Source organism: Equus quagga, chromosome 3 (genome assembly GCF_021613505.1).
Source record: "Equus quagga isolate Etosha38 chromosome 3, UCLA_HA_Equagga_1.0, whole genome shotgun sequence".
In the NCBI taxonomy this organism is placed as follows: domain Eukaryota; kingdom Metazoa; phylum Chordata; class Mammalia; order Perissodactyla; family Equidae; genus Equus; species Equus quagga.
Window position 1 is genome coordinate 19,551,907 of NC_060269.1, and position 14,802 is coordinate 19,566,708.

Genomic DNA, 14,802 nt, shown 5'->3' on the forward strand with positions numbered 1-14,802 from the left:
GTTCTTGAATACTGATTTCTGTGAGTACAGGTAGTTCTGGTTGAAACAAGTGGTATATTATTAATAACCTGCTGTAAGTGGTGCTCACTGCCTAAAATGATGCCACCCACTGGGAGCCAACAAGTGCCAAAGAAATAATAGTTTTGATATTTGGGGCTAGTTATGCCTTTCTTTTTAAACCATTCATATGTATTTGAAAATTCTGTATTAATTATCAACCACAGACCAGGGTGTTGATTAGTTTCAGAGTTCAGTAATAGAATAGTGCATTTTTTGGATTAATTTTCACAGAATTTAGATAGAAACATTTGACTTTTAAGTTTAAAGAACCAGGGTTGCTAATGAACACTGCAGAAAACAGAAATGTCTTCTATCTGATTGAATGATTAGAACACAAATTATACCCTTTCATGCCAGGATATTACAGCTCGTGTTTCTGAAAAGACTCTCTCCAAATGTTAGTTTTTCCACTGTAACCAGTTTTGCTTTAAATAATAGCAGTTTGAAAGGTAAACTGTTCATAACATTAAACAGGGTAGAGCTTGTGATTACATTTGTTACCTTAAGATGAGTATTTTTGTTTTTAAGGCTGTTTCAATCATTTTAATAGCAATGATTTTGTTTTTTTCAATGGCCTACTTCCCAGTTAAAAGTTTTTTTTACAATCACATGGTGAATTATGTAATATGTGGTTTACTTTTCCTACTACAATTATTCATAAAAAGGAGTATTACGGAAATTATAGGCTGTAGAAGTGATCATTATTAACTGTGGTTATAAACTGATTGTTTTCAGCAAAGATTTTAGTTCATGCCAAGGTGAATGTTTCTCTTTTGAAAATTTGTTATATAAACTAAGTCTATTAATGCTAGTAGGCTTTAGCTTTCGTTTTAACATGACAGCCATGTTGAATAATTTCTATGCAAATAGGATGTTTTTGTGTACAGTTTCCAAATAGCTTACATCTGTGGATATAATGCATAATCGGCTACTAATGTGAATTATTGTCCAGTGAAAAGTCTGAAGTGAACAATAATTACACGGGGCTAAATTAAATGAAAAAAAAAATTAGATTCTAGAGCAGGGCCATCTTTTGTTTTATTTATTTTCTTTTCTATCTCTAGCTTTCTTGATTCCTTCTCCTCCGAGTTCTTCAAGGCTCTACAAAAAGCATCCTACAGGAAATGATGCTTACAATAAATTAGAAGCAGCAAGGAGACTCTGAAATAATCAGAGAACTTTCACCCGCTCCCACCTCCCTGAACCCCAGCCCCCACCCTCACTCCGCTGCCAGAAAGACATAACTGTTTTTCTTATGTTTGGCTGCTATTCAGACTCTTTTCTCTTTTTCATAGTGACCTCGAGCCTGAATGGCTGGACAGTGTGCAGAAAAATGGAGAGCTGTTTTACCTCGAATTGAGTGAGGATGAAGAAGAGAGCCTCCTTCCTGAGACGCCTACTGTGAACCACGTCAGGTTCAGTGAAAATGAGATTATTATTGAAGAGGATGATTACAAAGAAGGAAGAAAGTATGAACCCAAACTCAAGCGGTTTAACAAAATTTTAAAAAGTAAAAGACTTTTACCCAAGCGCTACAATAAAAAAAATAGCAACAACAGTGGCCCAGTGTCCATTCTAAAGCATCAGTCCAATCAGAAAACAGGAGTCATTGTCCAACAGCGGTACAAAGACATAAATGTTTATGTAAACCCCAAAAAGCTAACTGTCACCAAAGCTAAAGAGCAGCTCAAGCTTTTGGAGGTACTGGTTGGGATTATCCATCAGACCAAGTGGAGCTGGAGAAGAAGTGGAAGACAGGGCGGTGGAGAGAGGCTCGTGGTCCACGGCCTGCTGCCGGGAGGATCTGCTATGAAGAGTGGTCAGATACTCATTGGTAAGTACTACTGGCTAACAACAGTCCTTGTTTGTGGAGATAACGTGATTAATGATGCCTTGTCAGAGACGTGATGAAAACAGAATTATAGCCAGAGTCTCAAGAGATTAAGGACTTCTTGGTGATATTTGGAACAGTAGTGAAATTGTTAAGGATGGTTTCCTGCAAGGCACAGTATTCTTTTTTTTTTTAAGATTTTATTTTATTATTATTTTTTTTTTCCTTTTTCTCCCCAAAGCCCCCCAGTACATAGTTGTGTATTCTTCGTTGTGGGTTCTTCTAGTTGTGGCATGTGGGACGCTGCCTCAGCGTGGTCCGATGAGCAGTGCCATGTCCGCGCCCAGGACTCGAACCAACGAAACACTGGGCCTCCTGCAGCGGAGCGCGCGAACTCAACCACTCGGCCACGGGGCCAGCCCCAAGGCACAGTATTCTTAAAATAAGCTCTTTGGTGCATTGAATATGTGTCTGCCTTGTTTAGGCCAGGGAGTAGCTTAACTAATTTTCGAGTTTTGAATTATATAATTTTATTTCATCTTGGTTATATTTGCTGACAAGAAAAAGAACTGAGTTGATTATACAGTGATAATTTAGGTTTGAATGACCTATATCCAATAACATGATACAAAAATATGTAATTTATGAATAAAAATACTTTTAAATTGTATGTTTGCACTTGAGTACACTAAGTTCTTGGAGTGGTTTTAAACTGTTTCATTTGGCATATTTAGCAGCAGTGGTGTTACACATAAATTTCCTTTCAAGGGTGCTTATCATAAAATATCCTACCAATTTTGAGGGAAAAAATAAATCCACAAGTTATTCTGAATATATGTATTTTGTCTTGCTGATACATTTTAATCAAACATGTTGGATGTAATGCTTGAATTAGTAGCAACTTCATTAGTTAAACATGTTAGTCCAATGTGAGAATATATTATTAATGAAGCTTAAAAGTTATTAATAATTCTAAAAGCTGACAGTTTAGGAGATTAGATAAAGGAACTTTTATAGATACTTTAGAAACTTAAAAATATTTCTTACTTTAAATCTGAATCCCATTTGTTCATTGATTCAACAAGTAATTTTTTTGAGCATCTGCCACGTGCCAGGAATACAAAGATTAATGATCCAATTACTCCTCTTAAGGAGCTCATACTATAGTGGAAGAGGTGGGTCAGAAATAGGCAGACAGCTTCACACGGTGTGATAAGTGCCATGATAGGGGTTTGCAAGGAGGAATCAAGTAGGAAGAGCATCTGTGCAAAGTGTGTGTTCCAAATGGTTGCAACAAGATCTCCACATTCTCTTCTTACAATGTAATGTTGATACTCCCACCATGGAGAGTTGTGGTCTTTGTGTCCCGGCTCCCCCTTCTTTGAATCTGAGTGGGCTGTGACTACAGCTTAACTGGTACTGTGTGACTTAAGAGGTGGGATCCTAAAAGATGATGCAGCTTCTGCCTGGTACTCTTGGAACCCAGTGGCCGTTCTGTGAGGAAGGCCAGGCCACATGAAGAGGCCATGAGAAGTGGTCTGGCAGGTGGCCCCAGACACCCTCCAGCATCAGCCACCAGACGTGAGTGAAGAGGCCTTCCAGATAACTCCAGCCCCAGCCACCATCTGGCTGCAGCTACATGAGGAACCCCAAGTGAGAACCTTGGCTGAGCCCAGTCAACCCCAGAGCTGGGAGAGATAATAAATGATTGTTGGTTTTTTAAGCTACTGAGTTGTTTGGGTGATTCGTTTATGTAGCTACAGATAGCTGGAGCAGAAGCTAATGCATATTTATAGTCTCTCAGGTCCTCAGCTTTCTTTTTTGTGAAATGACAGGAGTGGACTAAAATATCTCAAAGGTTTGTTCTTTTATTTCTGTCAAAGGAAGCCAGAATTCCTCCCTGATCATTGCCCACCACCATAACTTTAGGATCCCAGTGATGGGAAACTCCAGCTAATGCATCCTCTTTATACTTACCTGGGGCCTCTGCTTAGAATGCGTTATAGACAAACCTCTAAAATCCTTTTTAGCTTTTTCTCTTGAAACCTAGTGAAAAGGTGGTAATGGCCAATGAGCCTCTTATTCCATATTTCCTTTCCCGGTTCCTCACTCCAGTCTGCTGAACTTTCTAGGAATGCTGCTTACCTCTAGGCTTGATCTTTGTGCACGATGTGTATGGGAGGAAAGAGAATAAACAACAGAGAGGAAGAGACTACCATAGTGGTCCTACTGTTTATCTTTAAAATAATTTAAAGATATACCAGATGCTAGTAGTCTACTTTTTGACCCGAGTGTGGTAACATGGGTGTGTTCACTTTATGATAATTCATTGCATTGGAGCCCTACCATTTGTGCACTTTTATGCGTGTGTTAAATAGCAATAAAAAGTTAGAAAAATCAGGCTTATGATTTCGATTTTATAATGACAAAGTTTATAATTTACTAATAAGTAAAAAAAAGGATTTGTCAGAATAAAATGATTGTTTCATCCTTGGTGCATAGCAAAATGCTTGTTTCGTAATAAGCCCTCAAAAAACATTTATTGAATAAATGTATAAACCATGTAAAAAGATTATGTACAGGGAAAACAATTAGAGGTAAATTTTAAAAAGAGAAGTAAATATAAATACAGCAAAATGCTAATAGTGTTGGGTTAGTGTGGAGACATGAGTGATTGTTTTCTCTACTTTTTCTAATTTTGTATTTTATGATTATATTCTGTATTTTTTAAATTATGTACTTTGAGAGTAAAGAGTGGACTATTTTAATGTCATAGTGGGTTTGCTAAGCCCTCGGGGTGCTTCTGTGATGGAAGTTTATCACTTGTTTCTTTCATAGTTGGTTTCACACCGCAGTCTGTGGTTGAACTGCGAGGCAGCCCCGTAGGAAGGAGGATCGTGAAAACTTTGTCTTGGTGATGCATGCTGTTTGCTAGGGGTGACTTCTGCCATTGTTTAGCTGGAGAATGACCCTTCTTTGACTAACGTGCCTTGGCCAGCACAGTAAGCCTGGTGACACTTTTCCTTCTTTCTTTCCAAGACAGCAGAATTCTATTCTATTCTGATTCTTCTTTGCTGGAGTCGTGGGGGTTTTGCTGCCCTTTTTGCTGCCATTTTTGCTGTTCCTGCTGCTAAGGACTTGCATCTTTATTTTGTATATTTCTGTTTCTGAGTTTTTCCTAAAGCTTGACAGTCAGCTCATAGCTCCTTGACTACCTGCAGTCGGCCCCCATCCTCAGACCAGAGCAAATGAAAGTCCTCCTTTTATTTCCATCTTAAAAAGCTGCATATCACCTGGGTGATTTTATTTCAAGATTACTTATTTTTGGTCATTTTAACTGTTTGTTTTTTTAAGTATTGGAAAGGACAGGGTTAGAGAAATCACACATTAATGTTCTAGTCATGTATATCCCTGTGGACCGTTTCTGCTGAAGAATAAAACAGTTTTTATTTCGAGCTCTTTTTGTAGAACTTCTAATGTTTTCACCTGTGATCGCTAAATTGATTTGTTTTCTACACACTCGTGGTAAGTTTCTCTCTAAATTTTTTGAAGTTTTTCTTTTTTGTCTACCTTTAAAAGTCTTTTTAATTGAGTCTTTTTAATAACATGCACAAATCTTAAGTTTACATTCAAAGAATTTTGACATATGTATATACCTGTGTAACTACCACCCAAGTAACGATATAGAACATTTCTGGTACCCAGAAGGCTCTTCCTCTCGGTCAGTTTTCTCTCCCAAAGTTAATCTTCTAAAAGACACACACTTCCTACCAACAGAGTTGATTTTGCCTTTTCTTGAACTTCATATAAATGGAAGTATATGCTGTTTATTCTCCTGTGTCTATTTTCTTTAGCTTATAATCTTTGAGAAATATCCATGTTGTCACTATGTAGAATTCTAAAGTATGAATATATATTATTTATTTTTCCATTCTGCTGTTGATGGACATTTTGGTTGTTTCCAGTTAAAATATTTGCAGTACTTTCTTAAAAATATAGATTGGTTTTTATGAACACCTAAGCTGTGGTTTTGTTCTTTAATATTCTTCATGTTGTTATTTGGTATGCGTTTTTATTTTCACCTTCTGTAATACTTGTAGCATTTCAGTTTTCTTCATGAAAGTAACTCTGCTGTCTGTCTCTCTTCTCTCCCATCATTTCTTTCCCACATTTTTAGCTGCAGTACTTGACCCAGTAGTAAAGCAAAGAAACTAAAGCGGGGAGTTCATTGGAAGGAGAATTTTAGGGTATTTTGGCCTTTCTGGAGAGATTCTGATGCAGTTACTTCCTTCTACAGATAACCACCAAGAGGATTACATGATTGACCCCACAGCCAGCCAGTGAGTGATAAAACTGAGACCCATGCTTGTGATTTCCATTCAGAGAGCTTTCTCACTTGCTGGGTTGCTCATTTGAATGGGTTGGGGAAAGTGCCAAAGGATTTCTCTTTGAAGCAAAAACAAAAGAAATTATTTAATCCTTTCAAAATGTAATTTGGAAATAACTATTAAGCTACAACAGTGTACCGTTTAACCCAGTTAATCCATTTTGAGACGTTTATCCTAAAGAAAGAATCTAAAACAAATCTGCATACCACAGCCAGCAGCTCACATCAGGCCCACCACGTGTTTTTGTATAGTCTGCAAACAGAATGTCTTTTACCTTTTTCAGTGGTAAAAAAAAAAATCAAAAGAATAATATTTTATGACATATGGGAATGATATGAAATTCAAGTATCGGTGTCCATAAATAAAATTTTATTGGAACACAGCCACATGGATTTGTTTATTGTCTATTGCTGCTTTCCAGCTACAGAGGCAGAGTTGAACAGTTGTGACAGAGACCATATGGCCCGCAGAGCCTAAAATATTTACTTATCTGACCCTTTACAGAAAAAGCTTGCTGACCCCAGATGTAAAAGGAGGAAAAACTGCATGAAATTGTTTAGTGAAACATTTTTTAGTAATAATAAAAAATAAAAAGCATGAAAGTGTCAAACAAGGGTATGGGTATTCGAATTATGATTTAACAAATTTATGTTACTCAACTATTAAAATTATAATTCTAAAAATTATGTAGCAGCATGAAAATTCTTATTATTTGAGAGGTTTAAAAGGATAAAATCCTTGATACCTCCTTTGTGTGAACATAGGTAAAGACGAGAAATTATTTGCAGAAATTTCATGGGTATAGTGTTGGGGTCATAGATAATTTTTCCAACATTCCATAGTAGTATTTTCTATTTTAATGAGAAATAAAAACCTCGCGCTAGTGTCTCATCCAGCATCATCAGGGAATGTGGTATTTTACTTCATCAAGTATTCTGAATGATAGTTATAATACATGAGCTACCATTATTCAGGGACTTCTAGAATGGCAGGTTGGGAGGGACCTGAATTTTCTCTAGTTCAGTGCCTGCGTATTATAGATGAGGGATTGATACTGAAGCTCAAAAAAAAAAAACCCAGTAAAATTCATTCTCTGAAAACTTAGGAATTTATCAGTAAATGCATTGAGAGTCATTGCATTAACTTGAATGTATAAAATGGGAGTATGGTGACTGTGTTTCTAAAACCAAATTCTCTCCTCCCAAAGTCAAATGGGCTTAATTTAAATGATCAATTTAAGTTCAGTCTGATCCCACCTGGCTGTCCCATTCATATTCCCCAGTCCTTCTCTGTGTAAACAGCCCCTGCTAACAAGACTGATTAATTTTTTTCCCCAGTGACCTCCAAGTGTACCTCGTATATCCATCTCTGTTCTTTGGTTTTCACGGTCCCTGACTCTTTGTTTGGTGCTTAGCCAAGATTGCTTTGTATTGTTAGGTGAGCGTATTCATTTTCTCTTGCTGCTGTGACAAAATTACCTCAAACGTAAAGGTTTAAAACAATACAAATTTGTCATCTTGTAGTTCTGAAAGTCAGAAGTCTAACATGTTTCTTCCTGCCCTAAAATCACTGTCCACAGGGCTGCATTCCTTATGGAGGCTCCAGGGGAAAATCCCTTTCCTTGGCCAGCTTCTCCAGGCTGCCTGCTTTCCTTGCCTCGCTTGTCCTTTCTTCCATCTTCAAAGCCAGCAGCGTAGCATCTTCAAGTCTCTCTCTGACTGACCCTCCTGCCTCCCTCCTATAAAGACCCTTGTGATTACTTTGGGCTCGTTTGGATAATCTCCCAACCTCAAAATCCTTAATTCTATCTGCAAAGTCCCTTTTGCCATGTAAGGTGACATGTACACAGATTTCAGAGATGAGGATGTGAATGTCTTTGGAGGACAGTTATTCTGCCAACCACTGTGGGGGGTTTTTTGGATGAAATAGGAGTTTCGATTTTTTTTCTCTTTCAATAGTAATAGTGTATGTTTATTATGGACAGTTTAGAAAATGTAGTTAAGCAGAAAAAAGAAAAAGCCCACATACCCAAAGGTGGCATTTTGATATGTATCCTTTCTTCTTGCATTTACGTGTAATAATTTTGTTTCAAAGTAATTTCTTAAACTGCATATTCATTTTGTATATGGTATAAGTACAGCAGTAAACAGCCTTTTGTGTATATATTTTCATAGCCCTTGGTGCCTTAGATAGTAGCCCTTTAGTTTACGTTTGTTGTTTGATATTAAGTAGATGCTGAGAAATTGATGTTTTATCAAGTAACTAACTTTTTTACATTGAGGAATTGATTTAAGCACTGATAAACTGATCTCACCTCTCTATGTTTTGATTCTTGAAGGTATCTCTTGATAGAATTTTCCACTTATTTCTGCCCATCAGTAATCCCCAGACCATTTCTTATTTAACGATTCAAACCACTTCATGCAGTTCCTTGCCTTTCAGCCTTTGAAATGGGACAGTGCATACTAATGACTCCCATTGAGAAAGCTGAGAAAGATCATTCCTGGAGTGCAGGCTGCCCACTGCGCTGATGTGATGTCCAGGAAGCCGACCATCTCTGAGTCACTTCACAGAGGTGTTCAGAAAAACGTGAGGAAAAGAACTATCTGGGAGAATGAGAAATGGATGTAACACTTCTTTGATAGAAAGAGAAAATTTTCTACTAAACATTTAAAAATATTATGACTACTACTGCACTTGCTCTAAAATTTATTTTCGTATCTTTTATGATGATACATGTCTCCTACTTTTAGAGGTTTGTTGCACATGGTGCTCTCAGGTGGTACTCCGTGAGACACTCGGCCGCAGAACTGTAGTCATGTGTTGCTTAACAATGGGGATGTGTTCTGAGAAACATGTCATTAGGCAATTTCATCCTTGTGCTAACATCATAGAGTGTACTTGCACAAACCTAGATGGTACAGCCTACTATACAACTAGGCAGTACGGGAATAATCTTATGGGACCACTGTAATATATCTAGGTCCATCCTTGACCGAAATGTCGTTATTTGGCACATGACTGTTTAGGTGTCCTGAGGTTAGCATAATCTATTGACTACACAAACAATGGATAGATGGTCCAGAAGTGGTTTTGTTTTACATTAATACTCAGATATTGTGTTCATTCTTCCTTTACTTTTCCTTTTTAAATCCCTACAGCTATAAATAATTTGGTACAGTACACTTGCTTAATCTCTTATTTAAAAAGAATTAACAGGATATGGTGTTTTTTTTTTCCAAATTGAACTAAAGTTGGACGTTTACTTCAGCTTGCAAGTTCTTCCTTTTAGGAAAAGTTACCTGGGGCTGGCCCAATGGCACAGCAGTTAAGTGCACACATTCTGCTTCAGCGGCCCGGGGTTCACCAGTTTGGATCCTGGGTGCGGACATGGCACTGCTTGGCACACCATGCTGTGGTAGGTGTCCCACATGTAAAGTAGAGGAAGATGGGCAAGGATGTTAGCTCAGGGCTAGTCTTCCTCAGCAAAAAGAGGAGGATTGGCAGCAGATGTTAGCTCAGGGCTAATCTTCTTCAAAAAAAATTTAATGAATGAATGAATGAATGAATTTTTTTAAAAAGCATTAAAAAAAAGAAAAGAAAAGTTACCAGGTTGCTCAAAGTGCTGCAGTCGTTGACCATCATAATGACTCGGTGGCGACATGGCCACACCTACAGAACTCTCAACTAAATAGCATCTCTTGAGCATCTGAACCTAGTACAGGCCATTGTAAGCCTTCATGGGGATGGCCTAAGAAACTCTTCCTGTTCACTCTGCGCTTAACCCATTCTCCATCTGAAAGAATATCAAGGAGGACAAGGGAGGAAGGGAGAGAGGGAGGAGAGGAATAGCGCTAACTAAGGTAACAGCATTTTGACCTGTTCCCCAACCCTCATTCCCACAGGGCAACATGAGGAGGGCCAGGTGACACCTAAACACATAGTAGGTTGCATTAAAGGAGAGGAACTTTGAGTTTAGGGAACATGAATCTTTTATAAATAACAATTATTAATAAGATATAGAGGGAGACACTATGTTCATTATACTGTACATTAAACAAACTTGACCTTTGCTCTGGAGGAAGACACTATCTCTATTGTCCTAGGCTGTTTACTATACAAACATCCTTTGTATAATCCAGAATAAGACTTTCTGGATTATACAGATAATCGAGAATAAAGACTTTCAGTGCTTTGGTTTGCAAGATATACAAAAACATGAGAGACTGATGGAGAATTGTCTACCAACATCATTTTATCTATGTACATGTTTATTATTCAATTTCTCCAAAGATGATTAAGCTCCATGTGAGTAGAGATTTTTATGTTGTTCAAGTCTCGATCTGCAGTGCCTAGAACAGTGCCTGGCACACAGTAGGTGCTCAATAAATATTTGTTGGGTGAATTAATGAATAGATGAATATGAATTATTTGATCAATTTCCTAGTGATATATTTAGGAATGATGAGAAAAAAATAACCTTGGTAGGTATATAGTTCTATTAATATAGCTCACTGGTATTTTGATATTATCTTTATGTTGTAAAAGTAAATTTCCATTTTAACACTGATCTTTATTTTATTAAAGCCACCAAATTTGATAAGTGTACATATTTTTAAAAAAACCGTGGAGGGAATTTTTATCAAAATATACTATGTATTTTGATATGGTGGGGCCTGTGAAACAAAGAGCTGTGTGTGGACACAGATCAATAGTAACAGTGAAGACCAAAGCATATTGAGATATGATGCATCACATGGATTTAGTGAAAATTGCAGCTAAATCTTTTTTGCTGTGGATCCAAGTAGTTAGTCACTTTTGTTAAGCACAGTAGTTGGTTTATGCTACAAATTTTCCATTTGTTCTTTGGGTTTATATAATTCTCCAGTTGTATCAAAAATGAGAATATCCACTCTTTAAACATTCATAGGTTGCATTTAGTTGTGGTGCAATGTTGGGCTATATTATAGTTTAAGAAAGAGTGGAGTGGGAGATTAGCTCTGCCACTCATGAGCTTTATGACCTTGGACAAGTCCCTGATTGTCTGTACCACCTTTTCCATTGTACTTTGAAGAGGTCCAAATAGATGCTTTTTAATGTTTCAATTCTAGATCTTTTTGGTTTTGGGATATTCACGCAAATATCTTTTATTGTTATTCTGTTTTCAGGTGATGTCCTTGTTGCTGTGAACGATGTTGACGTGACCTCTGAGAACATAGAGAGAGTTCTGTCTTGCATCCCTGGACCTATGCAGGTATGAACGTTCTTTTTCTGGGTTTTATGACGAATTGTATTATTTTTTTAAGATTCTGAGTGAGTCATACTTAACGCACTTGGGTATTTAAAAAATTTTAGATCTTGTTAACATTTTTAACTTTTGGAGATTGTTCTAAAAAGAGAGAGAAGTATCTACAAGTAAAACTCATCCTAAGTAAAGCAGGAACATGAACAATAATGAAAACATATAATGACCAACTTGCCCTTATAACTACTGTATGTGCTGATGAAAATCCAGTTCCTGGAAAAGTCATTTTAAACAGTCATGGAAGTTTCTGTTCTCTGACTTATTAAAATCATTACTGCCATAAAGTTTTTTTTAAAGTAGTTTTGTTGATTTTAAAAATAATTATACTGTTTTCTTGATTTTTCTGTTAGCTGGTCTAGCCTTATTCCTGAGCTTTTGGTTAGCTACTTAATGAATTATTTTTCATTCTTTGCGGGTAAAAATAAATCTCTTTCGTAAAAAGTTACTTTGAAACTTTTGACGTTTTATTGACATTGACATTTTATATCAGAGATGACATTTTTAGGTCATTAGATGTATTTTAGAAGTGCTATACCTCCTATTTATGAACGTTCCACTCTTGTTAGCATTTGAATTTGGCTTTGTCTGTTTTGAGGCAGAGGGAGGATGATACGCTTTAGAGAGATTAGAGATTCCATCAGGCAGTGAGAGGATGAAGCAGTTTTTGGATTGATCAGGAGAAGAACAGAATCCCTGACAAATCAGAATCTTACCTGCATCTGATGGGAGATTCTGAAGTAATAGGACCCATGATGAAATTCCTTGTTTTCTAAGAAATAGGATTTCCGTTATGCTCACTGCCTTCCCTTAAAACACACACACACACGCGCGCACACACACACACACACACACACACACACGCACACGCTCTGTAAATTTAGCTATCTTTGGAAATGTCAAGTGAAAGTGCTGAAATAACTATGGTAGCCAGTGACCAGCAATTCCTGGGAATGGATGGAGATAGAGATGGAGATGGAGTGGTGTTCAAAATATTAACAATGAGGCAGACCCCAGGCATAGTGCTGGAATAGAGTGTGTGTTATCCGCTTTAGTTGCTAGATGTAGGGAGGTCCTGGGTTGGTCCAAGGTACTGGGGCACCTCAGGGGGCTCAGATAGCAGCTACTTACCAATCAGTAACATAGAATTACAGTATTTTAACAAGTGAAAAAGGTTCACCCAAGTAAACTGGTTGCTTGTCAGCCCTGATCGAGGGCTCATCCTTCCTTGCCTATGTCGGTTGCAGGTGTTCTGCCAGTATTGCCAGAGTTCAACCACATCTCCTCTGCCTTCAAAAAAAGAAAAATTTTATTTACAGTGGAGTCACATTATACTTATGTTTAATTAACATTTGCAAATTCAGCTGTGCACACTCCGCAGGCAAAAAAGGAAGAGAAATAGTGATTTAAATATTTTGAACCAATTTGCTCACTATTTGCATGTCCTTTTTAAGCATGAAATGAGTTGTGTATCTGCTGTTTCCACAGTTTGCCTTTATAGCATGAGCATCTTGCTGCATTAATGAGGTTCTGTGTTGAAACATATACGTTTTATATAACGTGGCTTTTAAGTGCCAATACATATGTCTTATGCCAAAATGAGGAAACAGCAGTTTGTTTTAAAGATGGAAGAAAAACTGACTGTTATTAGTCAGATTTATCATATTGAGAGAACATGTTGTACTCCAGCATGGCCTTCCATTCCTGATGTAATTTCAAGGAGATTTTGACTGTATACAATTTGAGAATATAATCCCTTCATAAAACATACATTATTAAAATCTTTTTATTATTTAAGAAAATTAACTTTTTTCCCTTATTGTGAAAGTGATACATGTTCATTGTAGAAATTTTGAAAAATACAAAAAAGGGGACAGAATCTCTTAAGACTCCACCACCTGAAGATATTTATTGTTAGCATTTGGAATATTTCCTTGTGGTTTTCCCCCCGTGTGTAAACATGTATGCATTTGTTTGTTTTACTAGCAGAATTGGTATCATAGCTGTGTCTTATTCAAAAGCATGCCCCGGCATTTATGGTAACATATCTTAATAATGATTTAGAAAATAGCTACAATTCCTTTAACTGGAAATCATGTTTGATTAGTAAACCACAATTTTCTTACATCATTAGTGTGGAAAGGTGGGATAAACTGTAAACTTTTCACTACCAGTAGAACTGGGAAGAGAACTAGTGTTCGTGCGTACCAGGTAGTATGTTGATGCTTTGCTAATCCCATTTCCTTTAATAATTTCATTTGTTCTTCGTAACAGTCCATTAGACTCCAAGAATTTGCATTCCTATTTTATACATGAAGGAAAAAAATCTAAGAGATTTAATGATTTGTCCAAGGATGCAGAATTAATAACTCAGAGAACTGGAAGTGATCATTCCTGGGCATGATGCTTCCTCTTCTCACACAATCTTGGTGGATCTTTGTTTTTTCTGGGCCAGAGCTAACTGAGGCGGATTTGTCCCAGAAAAAGTCTTTTTACCTGGTCTGTGTCTGTGGCATTTGAAACAGTCATTCAAACAATAAGAGAAGAGGACTGCTGATTTATAAAGAATACTGTAGGAGACTTTTTAATGTTTAAATCTGGAAATATCTAGCAGTAACATTTTAAACTTATACTCAGAGTATTAAAATGGTCTGAAAGTTTCATGTCATCCAGCAGAAGATGGCCTCGGAGAGAGTATAATGAGGTAGAAAGGTCTCTGAGGAGAAAGAGGTCTCATCTCCATTTAAAGCTCACCCTGAGCAAGTTTCTAAATTCTTCTGGGTTTCAGTTTCCTCATCTATAATCTGAGGGGATTTGAAGGAATAAATCTCTAAGCCCAATTCCAACTCTACAGTTCTCTGTTTGATTTTTAGATAAGTTCCATTATAGATAAATTTAGAATACCAGAATGCAATCCAGAGGTGAAGCCTGTATGCTAGATGAGGTACAAAAAGCCCAAATCATTTCTTTTAAAGCCAGGTTTTAGCATTCTGCAAAACAGTTGACTTAGATTCTTTGAAAGTGTTGCTATCATGAAAGAAAAAAGACTGGAGAGCTGTGCTAGACCCGGGCCGGCTAAGGTAACCTACTGCTGAACACAGTAGCTAATCTTTTTTTTTTTTTTTAAAGATTTTATTTTTTTCCTTTTATCCCCAAAGCCCCCCGGTACATTGTTGTGTATTCTTCATTGTGGGTCCTTCTAGTTGTGGCATGTGGGACGC

At 37.1% G+C, this 14,802-nt stretch overlaps 1 protein-coding gene across 4 annotated transcripts in view; it reads left to right on the forward strand.

Annotated features, from left to right (window-relative positions):
• INTU (inturned planar cell polarity protein) overlaps positions 1-14,802 on the forward strand; it is a 71,311-nt gene that overhangs the window by 10,448 nt on the left and 46,061 nt on the right. For all 4 annotated transcript variants that reach the window (XM_046657522.1, XM_046657523.1, XM_046657524.1 and 1 more), the window contains exons 2-3: positions 1,356-1,894; positions 11,448-11,533. In XM_046657522.1, coding sequence (XP_046513478.1) covers positions 1,356-1,894; positions 11,448-11,533 — 625 coding nt within the window. The remainder of the gene's footprint in view (positions 1-1,355; positions 1,895-11,447; positions 11,534-14,802) is intronic.